The 17,855-nt window shown below is 51.1% G+C and overlaps 1 protein-coding gene across 2 annotated transcripts in view; it reads right to left on the minus strand.

The window, feature by feature from the left end:
- The window catches only part of Fbrsl1 (fibrosin-like 1), an 86,753-nt gene that overhangs the window by 54,991 nt on the left and 13,907 nt on the right, over positions 1-17,855 (minus strand). Inside the window, exons 2-3 of one of the 2 annotated variants that reach the window (NM_001142642.1) lie at positions 16,160-16,360; positions 1,102-1,206 (exon numbers count right to left, since the gene is read on the minus strand). In NM_001142642.1, coding sequence (NP_001136114.1) covers positions 1,102-1,206; positions 16,160-16,360 — 306 coding nt within the window. Of the gene's footprint in view, positions 1-1,101; positions 1,207-13,133; positions 15,405-16,159; positions 16,361-17,855 lie in introns of those variants that run through there. The other variant, NM_001317042.1, reaches the window with a different exon arrangement.

Genomic DNA, 17,855 nt, shown 5'->3' on the forward strand with positions numbered 1-17,855 from the left:
GGGAAATGGAAGCTAGTAGGCCAAGCTACAATCCTCCCTTCCTTCCAAGCAATCAATCACTGATATCCTTCCTACAGATCACTGACAAACCTACTCCCGTTTGGGTCCCACCTGCCAGCCCCAGGCAGCTGATGGGGTGGGGGTGGGGCATAATTGGTTGAGTTCTCAGCTTCATGTCGAGCTGTGTTCAGAATGCAGCTTCATTCATCCTGGGCCACAATTAGAGTGCTAACTAGGGCAGCCCTGCGGCCCCAGACAATTACCAGCCTATTTTCCCATCTTGCAGCAACAAGATCAGGAGCCTGGCAATTATGCCTCCCTCTGCGGCAGCAGGCTGCACCCCCAATCCCCTATTTAAATGATAATGAGACACGACTCATTCAATTTAGTCCTTCAAAAAAAAAAAAAGTACCACCCTGAGGCCACTTGGGGAGCTGGGCAGGGTTGGTGTCAGCAGCCATCTCCTGAGTCAGCACCCCACGGGTGGCCCTTCTGTTTCTACCCCAGTTCTTGAGTCATAGCCTATAACTCATTTCCAGTGAGCCTGGTTGGCTCCAGCCTCCTTCCACCTGGCTTTGTGACCGACTATCCCAAAGACCTAGTACCCAGGGTGCTCTCTCACCACATATGCACCCCTACCCAGCACCTCCAGTCCAAAGTACCTCAGGGCCCACGCCAAGATGTGCAGCTGTCTGCTCTGCTTTGGGAGAGGTAGCACCTGGTGTTTCAGACATGGCATGCCACCTATGGATTTAGACACATTTGTGGAATTGTTTCTACCCAGATATCACTGCAGAATGTTGGTGTAGCATCTACCTGCTCTAGGGCACAAGGATGTCCACCTTAGGGTTACAGGGCTACTTCTCAGGCTGCTACACTCTGCATGATGTGACAGTATTCCAGATGGGCTCCTGCCAGCTCCTAACTGCTGCCCTTCCTTTAAACCTTCCTACTGGTGAGGTCCTACTTTGCTTTGGAGAAGGAAGACAAACTGCTAATTGCTCACAAGCAGCCTCCAAGTAAACTGCCAGGCATGGTCAGAGTCATGGGACACCTGCAGGGGGACACCAGGGTGTCAGTTGGGGGGGGAGGGGTACTCACATCGCTTAGCTGCTCCCTCGAGCTGCTACGCTGAGAGCTGGAAGCTTCAAGGACACTGTCATCGTCACTGTTCCGGTCACCCCCTCTGGCCATTGTGACCTTCATCTGGGGACAGGGAGGAAAAAGTCTCAGACAAACACGCACTAACCAACAAGACTCCCTGGCTAGGGTTATACCCTCCCCACAAACAGGAGCTGGTAGTTTCATTCCAGGGCTGGAAGTGGCAAGTAGGGCAGGAGGACATTTCCCCTTAACTTGAGGAAATGGGTCTGTCTGTTGGGAGAGTCGTCAAGAAGAACAGAAAGATGTGGGGCCAGGTTTGCAAATTCAACACCAGACAGGACAGGAATGAAATGCCCCAAGGAGCCTCACCATCACTGGCTCTTTGAAGCTACCCCAGGGGACTGAGAGACTTCAAACCAGGCCTGCTCTCCCTGTCCGCAGCCTGGCCTCTCTTCCTGCTGAGGCTATGCCGGGCTGGGCTGCCCTTGTACCACATTGCGACATTACACCCATGCGCCCACAATGCCTCCTGCGGGAGTCACGGCAACTCCTTAGGTACCAAGGAGTTCTTGGCCTCAATTTGCCAATTTGCAGGATGGAGCTGAAACACTGCGGTAGGCACATGCAAACATCCCAGGGACTAGCTGACACTTGCTATAGTTAATGTCTTATACATTCTGAGACTGATGGCTGTTTGGAACAGCCCTTTGGACAACCTTAGTTTTCTTAGAGAAGGCTGGAACCAGATCTAGAACAAAGCGACAGATATCACTGGCCTTGGCATTAGATACCAGCACCAGCAGGAACACCCACCTACACAGCTCATAGCATTCTGGGACTATTTGCAGAGGCCACCTTCCAGCCCCAAACATGATGACCTCATACTTCTCCCCAGTCCAGTTCTCTGGTCTGTTTAATGGGGAACACTCCTGGGTGCAGTGTTTGGCTAGCACTGGACAGTAGGGGGGCTATGTGAAAGCACATGAACATTCATCTTGCTTGCACCTGATACCTCTCCTGATCTTACATCCCAGAGCCACACTGGTATAGATTTGGTCAAAGTCCTCGGAATCCAGTCAGTCATTTCTCCATAAGCATGTGCCAGCCCTAGAGCCAGTTTAGGCCTCGAACTGCCAACTTCTCCCCAGCCCCAGACTCACAGGGATCCACACGTCTTTCCTTTGGGAGCTAACGGAGTACCAAGGCCAAGACACTGCCTGGATGTTAATGAATGTTCAGATGGCTAAGTGGGGGCCCTCACCCAGGCATCTGTCTAAGGCCCCAGTGACGTGAAGGCTGGTAGCCTGCAGAGGAACCAGCCCAGCCTGAGGAGCCCGAGGTGATCCCAGTCACTGACTGAACGAACTCTATAGGGACTTTTCATTACTAGACCAAGTGAGAATCTACTGGTATCTCTGTCATCAGCTTGACTGCCGTGGGGGTGTTCTCTCTTCTGACCCACGGTGGGCAAAGACTCACTGGCAACTCGTGAGGGCTGAAATATACACCAATGCAGTTGTACTGTGAGGACGCTGGGCATGCTTTTTGCTTGGCACATACCTACAGAAGCCATCTTTTCTCTAAGCCAGACTCTGGAGTGAGTACTGTACCCTAGGACTCTATGGTGGAACCCTGTAGGTGATGTGGGCTGTTATCCTTTCTTAAGTAGTTGTCCATGGATTGAAAACCCCACTTCCTGCAGTTTTATAAAGCTGAGTCCTGTATTCTGGAAACAGACACATGGGAAGATATTTATTACCTTCTGTAACCAGGTGGATCTAAAACAGCGCCACCTGCTTGCCCTTTGGTGTTTCTGGCTTTTTACTCACTCTGAGGAAGTTTCCTATGAGCTATGCCAGAGGCAGGGAGATACCATGCTTCCATCTCCGGCATTTATGGAAGGATGAAATCAGTGAACCTCCGTCAGCCTAGAGTCAGAAAGCGGCTTGTTTGCTTGAGGGGTGGGGGGGCAGATGAGAATAGCTATACTTATAGCTACTTTTAGGCCTTGTAGACCAGCCACCAGTCCATCCGCTCATCGACCCAAATAACCAGCTCTACAAGCCAACGTGCCCCGAGTTCTTGTACACTGGGCCCTTCTGGACAACGGACAGACACACACCCTTCCATGCATGGGGCCTTCAAAATCATATGGCTCCCAGTTACTGTAAGGGGAAAAAAAAGCCAGCCTGAAAGACAGCAGCACGTGCTAAGAGGGCAAACTGCAGAGAAAGGTAGGAGGACCGACCACCAAAGGGCCGCTCTATGTTGGCAGTGTTTCATTTGTTCTGTGACACAACCACAAGGATGGACAAAGGTGGGCGAGTTTGCAGGCACCAGTTTAGGAGGCTCCAGACATGGAAGAGAGGTCAAGGCTGCTCCAATCATTTGAAGTTTGCTCCTGTAACATGTCTGGGTGACTATGGCCTACAGGCTCCTGTGCAACCTCAGTGGCCCAGGAGGTTTACAGGGAATGGCTGGAAGCCCAGTCTCAGGGAGGAACCACAGGTACTTTGCCGACACACACAGCTCCCTTACAAATCCGTGGGCGGGCAGGTACTTCTGAGCAGTTCTCCTGGGCTTGGATGTCCGCCAACATGGAGTCCATGCAACTGCACATGCACCCCAGGGGGACACAGCCACATTCAGTCTCTACCTCTCCCCTTGTAGTCCTTTCTGGGTTTCTGAGGTCACCTCTGAGACCACAGTTATTTTACTAGTCTTATAGGCTGGCTATGTTGATGGAGCCTCATGTCTGGTCTTTCATCCAGCCTCATGTAGTAGCTTAATTTATACACTATGTTGGGTATATATGCATGTGAGTATGCAGCCCACAGTGCGTATGTGGAACTTCGAGGACAACTTGTGGGAAATCACTTCTTTCCTTTCACCATGTGGGTTCCAGGAATTTGAACACGAGTTGCCAGGTTTAGCAACAAGTACCTTTACCCACTGAGCCATCTCTCTGGTTTACAACTCTTTCCTTGATATTTGTTTATTTTTATTTTGTGTACAGGTGTTTTGCCTACATATATGTGTGTGTACCATGTGCATGCATCGCCCACAGAGACCCAGAGGCCATCGATCTCCTGGAACTGGAACTACAGAAGTCTGTGAACAACCACCCAGGTGCTGGGAATTGAATCCAAGTCCTCTGGAAGAGCATACAGTGCTTTTATCACTGAGCTGCCTCTCTTGCTCCAGGCTTTAATTGTTCTTGGTGGGACTCAGCCCTTGGCTCTGGGCTGTGCAGATCTATGAGGAAGTTGCAAGGAGAAAGAAGGCTTCCAGACAAGAGGGCAGGAGAGTTCCAGGAAGTGAAACGAAGGGAGGTGGAGCAATGATTAGTCTCTCCAGACAGAGAGAGCTCACAAGAGCTCAAAGAAAGGCCAATATTGTCCTGCTGGGTTCCCAAGCTAGCTTACAATGCACTGATCTTGTAGCCTGGCATGTCCCAAGGTCCAGAAGTTTGGATGAAGTAGGCTGGTGAGCCAGGCTGCTTCCCCACCATCCAGCAGCCTCTGCCAGCATGTACTAGTGAAACACTCCCTCCTTCCTGGTGTAATTCTTTCTGGGTAGGCCATGGGACATAGAAACTACGATAACCCAAACCTGTTCAGTGTTACTCGTGTGCACGTCACCGACTAGTCAGGCAGAGAAACTGAGGTACCACATGTGATCAGTGGGACCTAGAGTGGGGGAGTCCACTCCTTGGCACCAGTGCCTGCCAAAGGCTGAAATACACACAGGGCTTCAGCTGACACTGCTCGGGCAGACAGGAGGGCAGAGTGAAAAGAGTCCTAATTCACTCCAATGGGCAGGACCAAAGCAAGGGCAGTGTTGTGAGGCAAACTGGCTTTATTTCTGGTAAACCCCCAGAAATGCCTGCCAATTTCCAGAGTTCCGCTAACCAGGGCAACCAGACTAGCAGGCTGAGAAAGGGCTCCAGCAGCCATGAACAGTGGCTCTAGCAATGAGGTGCCTCCTTCCCCCTACTCAACACCAGGCTGCACATGGAAGTCACGCTTCCAGGGCTGGGGGCCAAGTGAACTGCTTGCTGTCCCAGGTAGGAAGCATGTGGTTTACTCTAGTACTCAGATACACTGAGGTTTTGGGTACAGAGCTAGCCTGTCCAAGGGTTGGGCCCTGAGCCATCTGTTGCTGAGCAGATGATGAAGGGACCAGAAGTATCCCTTTTCACTTGCAGAAGTTAGAAAGTCTACCAGAACCCAGACCCAGAGAGCACACGTGGACACACGTGTGATCATGTACATGTCTGAGGTTGTCCATGAAATGCATACTATCTAGTGTACGCACCTCACCTGCTCCCCAGATACCTTTATGCTCTAGAACACTTCAAGGGGATACACACAAAGGCCCACTGGACCCTGGAATCCCATTATTCAGGCTGAAAACACAAACAAGACCGTAGGAATAGCAACCCTGGGTAAGTACAGGACATAGCCAGGATGGTATGCAGGAGTCTGATGAGTCCCATCCATGCTGGAGTAGTCACAGGGAGACAGACACACCACCTCAACTGTTTCATACCCAGACGAATGCTTTACTTGTGGCTTCCTACAGTCCACTTAACCTCTGCACTTGAAAGAGGGAGACAAGGATAGGGCAGTTCACTTCCTGGACCGAGGATGAAGAATATGGCTGCCTGGCTACTTTCTGCTATAAGCCCTGGAAAATCCCTGCAAGGGGCAGCAGCTCCCTCAGGCATCAGACCCAGGGTAGGCCAGAGAGGTGGACGCATGGTTGGCTCCCCATTGTTCAAGGTGAAGAGCCAGTGGAAGATACACTTGCAGCATGTCAACCTATATATACGGTGTATCCTGTATGTACAACATGCTATCCTATATATACAATGTATCCTGTATGCACAGCATGTCATCCTACATATACTGTGTATCATGTATGGGCAGCATGCCAAATGAACACACCATGCCAAGCATGTAAGCATGTATGGTATTCCATGTATGCCATAAGTACATCTTGAATACATGGCATTCTATGTGCATAATACATCCTATGTGTACAGTGCACCCCATGTGCACATTATACCATATGTACATGGTGTGTCCTGTACACACAAGTGCATTCTCTATAGATGTTGCGCCCATGGCTCTGGCCCTTCAGCAGTCACTCTATGCCTATTCTTTTTTTTTTTTTTTTTTTTTTTTTTTTTGGTTTTTTGAGACAGGACTTTTCTGTATAGCTCTGGCTGTCCTGGAACTCACTTTGTAGACCAGGCTGGCCTGGCGCTCAGAAATCCACCTGCCTCTGCCACCCGAGTGCTGGGATTAAAGGCGTGTGCCACCACACCTGGCGTGCCTACTCTTTTTAGGGGAATGACCCCTGCTCCTACTGACCCATGGTCATCAGAAGGACTCTGGAGGCTACCCAGGGATAGACATCTTGAGTCTAAGCTTGGGACTGACCCAAGTTACCCAAGTAACCGATGCCCTCCTGGAGTGAGCTGTGCCAGGCAGTAACCCTGACTCACTGGATCTCACAGTGCTGCAACCAGACTTCAGCAGGGCAAGACCATGCTGAATGAGGCTCAACTGTGACTATCTCTGATACCCTCTTTTCCCCAGCCATAACCCTTACTCGTTGTTAGGTCTGAGTCCTGACTTCCCATGTCTTCTGAGACCCTAGAACAGGTGCTGGCACAGCAAAAGACCTCAGCCAGCAAAGCAGGGGAACTCACCATTTCTGTTCTGCTGACTCCAAGCCAGATGGTCCCCTACCCCTGGCCAGCAGTCCTCACTGAGCATTGCTGACTACACCCCACACTTCCCCTCCACAGGTACCTGGCTGTGGCTCTAGACCTGGGCACTCCATATAGACCTCTCCCTTCAGAACTGAGCACTCATGTAAGCAAGCACCCCAGATCTACCTGGCAAAGACACTCCATTTGCTTCTTCCCCCATTAGCACCAAGATGTCACTGTTGTTTACTACTGTCCCCAGTGGAGGGTTGGGAGATGGCTCAGTGGTTAAGGGCATACATTTCTCTTCTAGAGGTCCCAAGTTGAATTTCCAAGTGGTTTGCTATTGCTCCTCACTTTGTTGCAGCTACGGGCACAGGTCCACGTACCTGTGCTTCGGCTGATCATTTACTCACAACATGAGCCCAGGTGGGGAAAGAAAGCACGATTCATATCTGTCTCAAAAAATATTTACGTCTGCCGAGACAGGGATGATGAACAGCCCAGAGAAGGGTCACGGATGCCAAGGGGAGAGAGTATTCATGGAAATGTGTATGTTAGGCATGCAAGGCAGATGATGCTTCCTGGTGAAGGTACTAGGAGATCCCTAGATTTCCCACCACACCAACCAACAACTGCGAGTAACACCTGGATGGAGAAAAATGGGCCTGGAACCAAGCTGGAGTTCACACTGATTGTATGGGTGCCCACTACACAGTCTGGCCCTGAAGTTCTGCTGTCAGACACAGCCCAGAAAGGAGAAGCACTCTCATGGTTGTAATTAGCATTAGGGCTCCAACTGGGAAATTCCCTTTCAGTGAGCCCCTTATGTCAGCAAAGTTTCATAGTCATCTCCTCTGGGCTCAGTTGGGTTAGCACAAGCCCTGTCTGCTATTTCTAGAACTATACCATTTCTGTGTGTTGGCGGGCGGTTTAAAAGACTCATTGGGTTGCTATAGCTCTCTGCCGATCCCTGTGAAAGTAAAACGGGGCCATGGTGGGGCTTAATCCCTCACGGCCCATGTGCTAAAGGACACTTGCCAGCCTCTGGAACTGCTGGGACACAGTGGAAACCCTCGGAGTCACAGGTAAGAGACCTGACTGAGGCTCTGAAACCATGAGCCCAAGTTTTTCTTTCCCACATGCTGTTCACCTCAAGTATTCTGTCACCATATGTAAAGCTTACTAGTTAACAGGCTGCTGGCTGATTTCTCTCCCTAACTCACAACGTGAGAGCTTGGTAGCAGGGAGTCTTCACCTCTGCCTGGCACAGTAGGCCCAATGGAAGGGAAGCTCGGGCAGTGTTTGGGATGATTGTGAACTGAGCGCAGGCCATCTTCAGGCTTCTCTCCATCCTTCTAGGATGCAGAGAGGTAAGTTCTGTGGTGAGGCAAAGGCATGAGGAGTTAACAAGAGACAGAGACTAGCAGGGAGACTGGAGAGCTACGATGTGTCCAGTGATCTGACGCCCTCTTACTAAGCCCCACTTTCTAGGGTTCAACTGTGTCCCAGCAGTGCCAGAGGCTGAGCCTTAGAACATGGGCCTTGAGGGATGTCCCAGATCTAAACCACAGCCTGGTCCCATTTCACTTCCGTGGGGATCTGCATGGAGCTGTGGGGGCCCAGTGGAACTTCAGCAGCCTCCTCCCAGCCTGTCCTCTGGGTCCTGAATGCACCTCCTTACCCCAACCCCAAGGTGCTTCTCCACAATGCTATGACACTTGAAACGGTCTGGTTTGGCCACAGCAGTGCTAAGGAAGGGGGCTGGGTTTGCAGACGAGGACAAGATGAGCCTCCAGGGTCTGGGCCTCAAACCAGCCAAGTGGTATGAAAGGAAGAAACCACCAAAATCATAGTGAGAGTAGTAACCGTCACAATTCAGTTTGTCTTTTTATGTTTTTTGAAAACAGGGTCTCAAGCGGCCAAAGGTGGCCTTGAACTTACTATGTAGGTAAGGATGAATTACAGGGTACTGTCAACACACCCTGCTGACTTACTCTTTACCTCTCATTTCTACACCCTTAAGGTGTATGTGATATTAGGAACATTCTTTCTTTATAGGGATAGAAACAGAGGCCTAGAAAGGGGAAGTTGCCGAGCTAGAAAAGGCTGTGCAGGGAATGGGATACCTTGTATACATGCATGCAATTGCCAAAAATAAAAAATATTAAAAAACAACTTCCTACTATAATACACATGTACACACACACAGAGAAAGAGAGACAGTACTGGAGTATAAAAGGATCATCCAATCCCCAGGAAGGGAGCCATTTCCAGCTCACTGAACAATGGGGGAGCCACAGTCTTGCAGCAATTGCAGAGATGGCTTTCAGGAACAGGTCCACTTCCCAGTGCCTGAGGCGGCAGAAACTTCTGATCACAATCATCAGCAGACACTGCCAGATGCCAGCTAAAGAAACACAAAGCAAGTCAAACTCACCAGTCCTCTTGATAACCTTGAAGGTGGGCTGTCGTGAGCTAGTTTCACAGACTAGGAAAGGAACAGAACTGGCTTTCTGTGAGACAAGCTCACGCTTCCTTCAGTGGGATCTACCTTGCTCCCAACTGCTCAGAAAAACCTAAGCAAACCATGGCAGGCAATTTTAGCGAGACAGGCGCAGAAGAGCTCCTGGTCAATAAGGATTTATAAAGGTGGGCAAAGGGGTTAACACACAAGGACAGCTAGAAAAAAAAAAACCAAAAACAAAACCCACAAAGGTGAGTTAGCCCAAGGAAAGTCAGGTCCTGAGGGATTGCATACAACATACAGGAAGCTGGGCTTCAAGCTGGGGTAGAGAGAACACTCGCTCTAAAGACCCTCTCACACAGACCATACTTACAGGGAAACCCCACTGCTTACCTACCTACAGGCTAGCCAAGAGTCTGTGGAGATGGCCACGGGCATCACTATTGCCTGTGCTGGCCAGTCAGTAGTGGTGCAGGGTACCGCTATGAACAACAATCTGCCATGCTCCTGCCTCAGTCCCCCAACCGTTGAGGTCATAGGTATTTGCTATCAACACCCAGATTTATATCAGTTTTGTGACTACATTTCTTGAGGAATTTATCTGCATCACTCAGTTGTTGACTTGGTTGGAATTAAACCCATTCCTGGTCATCTATTTCATGTCTATGGCACCTAAGAAATGGCAGCGTGTGTTGTTTTTCTTGGTTAATTTAGCAAGGGATTTCTCGGCTTATCACTTGTCCAAGTTACGTTCTATTGTCAATTTTGGCACAACCTAGAATCACCTGGGAAGAGCTCTCAACTGAAGAAAAGGCTAGATCAGCTTTGACTGTGTGGCCGACCATTCCCAGTACACTGTGGGCTTGTCACTCACAGACAGCCCTGCGCTGTGTAGGAAAGCTTGCTGAGCATCAACAAGGAAGCAAGCCAACATGCAGCCTTCTCCCATGGCTCCCACCTCCAGGCTCCTGCCTTGAACTCCTCTCCTCAAGACTTTCAATGACAGGAAGCACAGGCCTCATTAACCAGGAAGTCTTTCCCCACAGCTGCTCTCACTGGGTTATCTGAGACATTGTAAGTGTCTGACTCTGCTAGCTCCCACACCCAATACATGTCTCCTGTATCCTCAGGCCCTGGGCTAGCTTTCTAACACTCTGTGTAGAAGCACAGATCTACACAAACACACAAATACATCTCAGTGATATTTTTAAAGACAAGGTCTAATATTAAGGCTGATCTCAAACTCATGATTCTTCCTCAGTCTCCCAATGCTAGGATCACAGGTGCGCACCAGTAATCCATTACTGATTACTCTCATAATTACATCTTAAAATGATAACACTTTAAGTAAGCAAACTTAAATTTCTTTTCTTTTAAAAAGATTTACTTATTTATTTTATGTATATGAGTACACCATTGCTCTCTTCAGACACACTGGAAGCATCAGACCCCATTGCAAATGGTTGTGAGCTGCCATGTGGTTGCTGGGAACTGAACTCAGGACCTCTGGAAGAGCAGACAGTGCTCTTTAACCAATGAACCATCTCTCCACCCCAAGTAAGCAAACTTAAATGCTATCAATTATAAATCCCAGCATTTGGGAGGCAGAGGAAGGCAGAACTCGGAGTATAAGGCCAGCCTCTTCTACAGAAAAAAATTTCAGGACAGCCATGGTTACAAGGAAAAAAAGCTGCCTTGAAAAACAAAACCCCTCACTCTGATGGTCTGCTTTTGGTGTGGCTCACTAAAACATTTCAAATCCTTGTGGCTCACGTGTTATTCCACCAAGAGTGCTGCTGAGTCCAGGTCCTACTCAAACCTATCTATACCTAGTTCTCTAAAAACTGCCCAGGAGATCCTGTAGTGGGGCTGAAAAACTAGCTCCTGTGGACTAGTTTTTCATCTAGTGACAACAGTGGGGACATCCACTTGTCACTTCCTCTTCAAGCCGAGGACCACTCTGCCACTTGTGCACTGGGAATCTGAGCCCATCTGGGAGGCTTGACAGGCAGGTAGAGATCGCAGGTCAGGCCATGCCACCTGCCATTCCCAGGGGCAGGGGCAGACACCTCCTTTCACCAAGACATGCTGCTCCAAGGCCCTGAGACATTATTCTGTTTCTGGTCGGACCTCACTTCCTTTGCCAAGGTTTGGTTGCTCCCTCTGTCATATGCCCTTCTTCTAAGATTGCTAGTTTGTGGCCCCTGCAGGGTTATCAGCTGGAATTTGCTGGGACTAGTTTCTGGATGAAGCCTGGTGAGCAGGTTGGCAAGACTGGTAACTTCATTTCACAGGCTGTGTTTCTAACATGAAGGGCAGGATGGACTAGCCTCTGCCTAGCTAGACAAACCTTTGCAGCCTTGCAAGGCAGGGTGGTGAGTCAGGTAAAACACACATGCATGCACTTGCAGGCTCATGCAAATGCCTTGGGGAGGTGAAGTTCAAGGCAGCTTGTGCTTGCATTCTTCCCTCCTAGGCTGCCCCAATTCATATTCTGACTCAGCCACAGCCACGGTAAAACCCAAGGATATTTCTACTTCCAGGCCCTACAAAAGGGGCTACTTAGACCCCCAGGGGACTTACAACTACTCACGGGGCTCATCTTCCTGTTACACTCAGTGGGAACCCGGTTGGCTTCTTCAGGCTCCCTTCTCCTTGGTTATGCTACCTCATTCACAGCTAAGGAAAGCTACACTGAACCTGGTGCAGAGGCCCTAGCAACAGTAAGTAGATGCTAATGGCCAATCAGATGATGGTACTGCTCCCAAGGTCCATTTCAAAAGGGTCTTCTAGACCCCACTCATGTCACCTCAACTAGGATGAGCCTACTGCCCCCTACAGCAGTCAGGGCCCAAGCTTCCCTCCAGGGCTGCTCCAGGCAACCTCACCTCAGGGCCCACATTCCCAGCTGCACATCCTAGCAGGCCCACATAGCCTTTGGTCAGACAGCTGAGTTAGCAACGTTAGAATCTGACAGATCCAGAGGAGCCTGGATCTCCAGCTATTCAGAATTACATAGACCACAACAGCAGTTCCCCAAGACAGGTTCCAGAACGTGGCCCATGTGTGTGACCCTGCCATCGGGACCCTGGTGATGCTGCCCTCCCCGTGCTGGGCGTATGTAAGTCTTTAATGGTGTAAATGCATATATTTGAATGCAAGCATACACGTGTCAGTGTCTGCCATGGTCTGAGAACAGCTCTCGGGAATCTGTTCTCTCCTGCCACCTTGTGGCATCTGGGGATGGGACCAGTGCACAAGCACCTCTCCCAGCTAAGCTATAGTACCCTCTGGCCCACTGAGTTCAAGTAGTCTTCCTTATCAAATGTCCACGATGCCAAGCCCCAGTTCCCAGTCGCAGAAACTCAGCTGGTCATGGCAACCTCAACCTTCTATGCTAACAACTGACCGGTCTTTCAACCCTGGATTAGGCTAAGAGGGCAGTAGAGGATGCTAAAAGGACTTTCTGGACCCGGGCAGGACTGAAGGACCTATGTGGGTGTAGAATTTCCCTAGCCCTTGTAGGTCCAGGGCAATTTAACTCAGGCCCTAGGATCCTTGGACCACCCCATGCAACCAACCCTTCTCAAAACACTGACATGGGAGGGTCTGGTTCAGAGGAACATGAATCCTGCCCTCAAGAGCTCCACCTAATTCAACATCCACCTCAACTCTACCGCCTACCTATGCCTGGGTCACGGCCAGGCCAGTGCCTTCCCAGACCCACAGGACCCTCTATCTAGCACTTAGTAAATGCAAAGTCAAATCTAGATACATAAAACCACTCAGTGGAGTAAGTCAGGGGATAATCACAGATTATCTACTTAAATAATAAGACACTAGTAATGTTATAAAAATGGCATGGCACTTTTTATTTTTACAATCAGAAAAATAAGTCCCAAATTCTCAGTTCAGAGGCTGTAGTTGAACAACAGAAAGGGGGTAAACAGTCAGGGTAAACAGGTACCAGGTAAGACTGGGGGCCCTGGCCCGCTCAGCCCAGAGAACCCCAGGTAGCCAGCACTGAAGTTCCAAGTCTAGTAGTGTCCTCTGCTCTGGTCACTTCCCCTTCAGGGGCTCAGTTTAGCCACTTGGACTCCAGTGCAGGGCTGCCCTGAGATGGGGCTGGGGCGGGGGTAAACAACCCCTGATCACAGGTAGTGTGGGCTGTGGGACAGGTGCAGGCCTAAAGATGTCTCTGTAGTAACAGGTGTCAAAATCAGGGCTGAACACTGTTATAATGGGAATAAAGAGTCCAGATAAGGGCTTCCAGTTGCCCTACCCTGCCTCTAGGGTGGAAGAAGAGCCCTGAGAAGTGGGGAAGCAGCCACTGAGTCACCACCCCTTCACATCTCTCATGTGGCTGAAGATCTTCAAGTAGACACTAGCATCATCCCACAGCCAAGAAAACTGCGACCTGAAACCTGGCCAACCAAATCCACAGTGTGGCCGAGTCACCTAAGCCACTGTGCTCAGGGCAGGGAATACTACATTGGTGGGAAGAGGGAGTGAGGCCTAGGCTGGCACTTGATCACACATGTCCACCACATACAGGCATACATATACACACCATTCACACCTGCACACATGCGTGAGAGACTCAGAGATGCAAAGACAGTGTTGGCAATAGAGGCACCAAATGATGCTGAGGAATCCCAATAGCTCCAAGTCCTTAGACTGGCTGTGTAACGTCTCCCAGGAGGTGTCCATCACAAAGCAGCGCATGTGAGGAGCACAGTAACACCAAGAGGCCTGACACCCATGGAGGGGACAGTGGGACGACATGGAGTCCATCTCTCCTTCTGATGCGATGGGCCCAATCAGCCAAAGAGGTCAGGAAACAGCCTTGGGGCAGTCTGGGAAACCATCTTAGGCTTAAAGAGAGCAGGTTCTCACTAGTGTGGTCCAACTGTAGCTTAACAAATTCACCCAGGAAGTTATGTACAAGCCTCAGGCTCCAGGACTCACAGATGGGGCTTGGCGGGCCACCCCTGGGGCAGAGTGTCGAGTCCACTGTGACCTCAGGGGCCTGAAGGGATGGCCCAATATTGAAGGCCGGGGATGACGAGCTGGCACCAGCCCCAGCAGGGACTGCCGTCTCAGCTGACAAAGGGGCCTCAGAAGAGGCTGGGGGGCCAGGCCTGGCTGCCCCAGAAGTGAAGGGCGATCAGGAAGAGGAAGTAACGGTTGGGGTTTTCGAGGCTGGTCTGGACCCAGAAGTGACCGCAGGCGTTTCTTTGGGCCCATGAGGGGCTGTTTGGGTATGTGGGATTGCTCTGGGCTAAGACGGGGGCACTTCTGCTGTTGTGACTGTCTAGAGCTCAGCAGGGCAGGCTTGGGAGGGCTGGTTTGTTCTGGGCCTTCAACTAACTGCTGAGGCTGCTTGGGGCCCACTGATGACTGTTGAGAGCAGCTAGGCTGGCCCAGGAAGGATCTATGGGGCTGGTTCTGCTGACGTGAGGCCAAGAGTGCCCGCTGGGGGCAGCAGCACTGGCCTGAAAGGCAGCTGGTGGGACGACGGCGTGGTTGCAAGGTGAGAGTCCGAGGGCACTGATGACACCGGACTAGCAGAGACTGTGGGGGCTGGCAGTGCTGTCCTGTGGTAGCCCTACAGGGCTGGTCACAAGGACACAGTGTGGTCCATGACCGCAAAGGTTGGCAACGGTGCCAAACGGTCAGTAGAGACCGGCAGAGGTGACATGAGGTCAACAGGGACCGGAGTGGGCGGTAGCGATGCCATGGAGTCTGGATGGACCGCAGGCGCTGCCTGGAGCCTGGAAGCGCCAAGAGAGGCGTGCGGGGCTGAGCCAGGCGTGAGCGCTGGGGCTGGCTGAGCTGATCTGGGGCCGGAAGCAGAAGCTGGGGACGATGGTGCTGACCAGGGCCCAGAAGTGGGCGCCGGGGCTGGCAGGGCTGTCTCAAGCCTAGAAGTGATCGATGGGGCCAAGCACGCTGACCCGGGGGCGGCCGCTGGGGCTGGCAGGGCTGCCCTGGGGCTGGGAGGGGCCCCTGGGGCTGGCTGGACTGGCTGGGCTGTTGCTGCTGCTGGTGCTGGGCCGGGCCGTTCTGGTGCCAGGGGCTGGCTGGGAGCGGCCCCCCTTCTGGGGAGCACACCTGCATGGAAGAAAGAGTATGTGTCCACCTGGGCAGGTGCGCCAGCGGACCCCCCATCCTGCCCAGGCCCAAGACATGCTATTCCCTCTCCAGAGCCCAATTCCCAAAGGAGCTCAGAGCAGAGGCTTAACTGCTGAGAAAACCCCTTTCTGTGAAGAGGGCACAGTTCCCAGAAGAATGCAGCTGCAGCACTGAGCCATGACCCAGGACAGACCCATGCTCGGGCAGCCCAGCCCAGCTTCCACCTGCTCTGACAGACCTCATCTGGGCAGGAACGCTCCTCCAGGGGGCCATCCTTTTCCTTGGTTTCTCCTCTCACTCCTGGACCACCAACCTGAAGCCTTTGGCTGAACATTCCCCTTTCTTAGCAGGAGCATGGTCCCCACATCCATTTACAGAGACACTCTAGATGTCTCCAGACACCTAGTCGGCGGAACCTGACGGACGCAGTGGGAAACGGGGCCGGCCTATCAGCTTGGCACTGTCACCCATCCTGGCCAGCACATACCCCTGTACTCCTGGGGAGAAGCAATAGCACTGGCCAGGCAGGTCTTTCCAGCTGGGCAGACAGGTCCCCGAACCTCTGTGACCAGCCTGGCTCCTGTCTACCCCATACCCCAAGCCCAGCAACGATGGAGTGCATTGCCAGGCAGGCCAAACGCCGAAGGGTGGGGTCCAGGTTCGTGTTTGGTCCTGGTGCAGATCCCACAACTGCAGAGGTCTTAAATAAGGAAGGAAGGGCACAGAATGCTCACCTGTTTGGAGGGCTGCAAAGGGACCTTCCTAGTCCCTTCATCACAAGAGGGCTCTGCATCCTGCCCTGGACTGCCCACCTCCAGGGGCTGCCTGTTCTCGCTCAGCTCTGCAGATGGACAGTTTTCTGACTCTCGGGGCTTCTTCACAAGGCGTTGATCCCATTTCTCCTTCCGTTCATGTGGCTTCAGAGCCATATCCTTCTGCAGAGGGAAAAGGAAATGCCTGTCAACCTGTGGGAACATCCTCGGACACCATGCATGGTGATTCCTGACTGTAAGGAGCCTCTCTACCTTGGAAAGGCCACGTTTAAAGGAGAATGGACGAGTATGGGTAGATGACGCCCTACCCTAAGTTCCCAGGGTCCAGTATACAGCACTGTAGGATCTTCACTTTTGGCATACCTCTCTGAGGTGACATGTTGGCCTGGGGCTCATCAGGCGATACCCAGGAAATGCCCCCTGGCAACATCAAACTCCCCACAGGAAGTTACCCTCCCAGGTGACGTGACCCCAATTCCCTACAGTTCTTCCCAGCTAACATACTTTATTCCTAGGTGTCTTGTCAATTATCCTCAGGTTCTTAAGGTCATCTGGCCTGTCTCTGAGGCCCCCACTTCTGCAGCAATGACCAGCACTGATCCCAAATGGTGGCCCAGAGGTGAGGTAAACACTGACATGTACTCACCCAAAAGCAGTGCCAGTCAAGAGGTCTACAGAAAAACACAACTTCCCAGAAAATAGAAAGTCTGTATGTAGTCATGCCTCCTATTCCCAGAGATAGAAGAGTTGAGTCTCCTGGCTTGCCTTCCTGCCTTGGACAGGTCGGGCCTGAGTATAAGGACCTCCTGGCAGTATACACAAGTATTTGCAGGTCCTGACCTCATTGTCCCCTCACTGCAGTCACCTTCCCACAGGGTCCTGGACTGTCAAACTGTCCTGCTGCTAAAGGCTAAGATGTACAAAAAAAAAAAAAAGCAAAGATTTACAGACTTTGATGTTATAGGTGACATGGTGCTCTCCTTAGGGTGTATTAGACCCAAAGTGTAAACAAACTGAGGTCAACTTAACTGATACTAAGCAATAACAGTCTGATTAGGATGCCAGTCAGGAGGCAAGCCCTGACTTCCCAAAAACCAGGAAGGCAGAAGGGAAGAAATAGTCAGAGAGGGATGCTGACAGCCACGTGGCTGCAGAACTGGGCCCCTGCCTCAGGTTTAAATTGACTATCCTCCCTCTGCATCTATGGGCACTTTGCCTTTTTTTTTTTTTTTTTTTTTTTTTTTTGGTTTTTCGAGACAGAGTTTCTCTCTATAGCTCTGGCTGTCCTGGAACTCTGAAGACCAAGCTGGCCTCGAACTCAAAAATCCGCCTGACTCTGACTTCCAAGTGCTGGGATCATAGGAATGGGCCACCACTGCCTGGCTGGCACTTTTCTTTTTAAAAAGACAAAAGACTCCACTGGCCCCTCCAATTCAGCTGGTAAACTCTATGGTCTAAATCTCACACATGGGATTGTTTTATTGGCCATCTATCCCCTTTATCCTAGGGAAGGGCTGATGAGTGACAGCAGCCAAACCCTGTCCTAAGAGAAGAGACCTTCTAATTTTCCTTCATGAACATGTATGTACCCTAGCCAGAGGGAACAAAGATAACTCAAGAGGTACTAGAAGGGCTGTCACCAAACCTCAATTCTGAA

Source organism: Mus musculus, chromosome 5, assembly GCF_000001635.26.
Source record: "Mus musculus strain C57BL/6J chromosome 5, GRCm38.p6 C57BL/6J".
In the NCBI taxonomy this organism is placed as follows: Eukaryota; Metazoa; Chordata; class Mammalia; order Rodentia; family Muridae; genus Mus; species Mus musculus.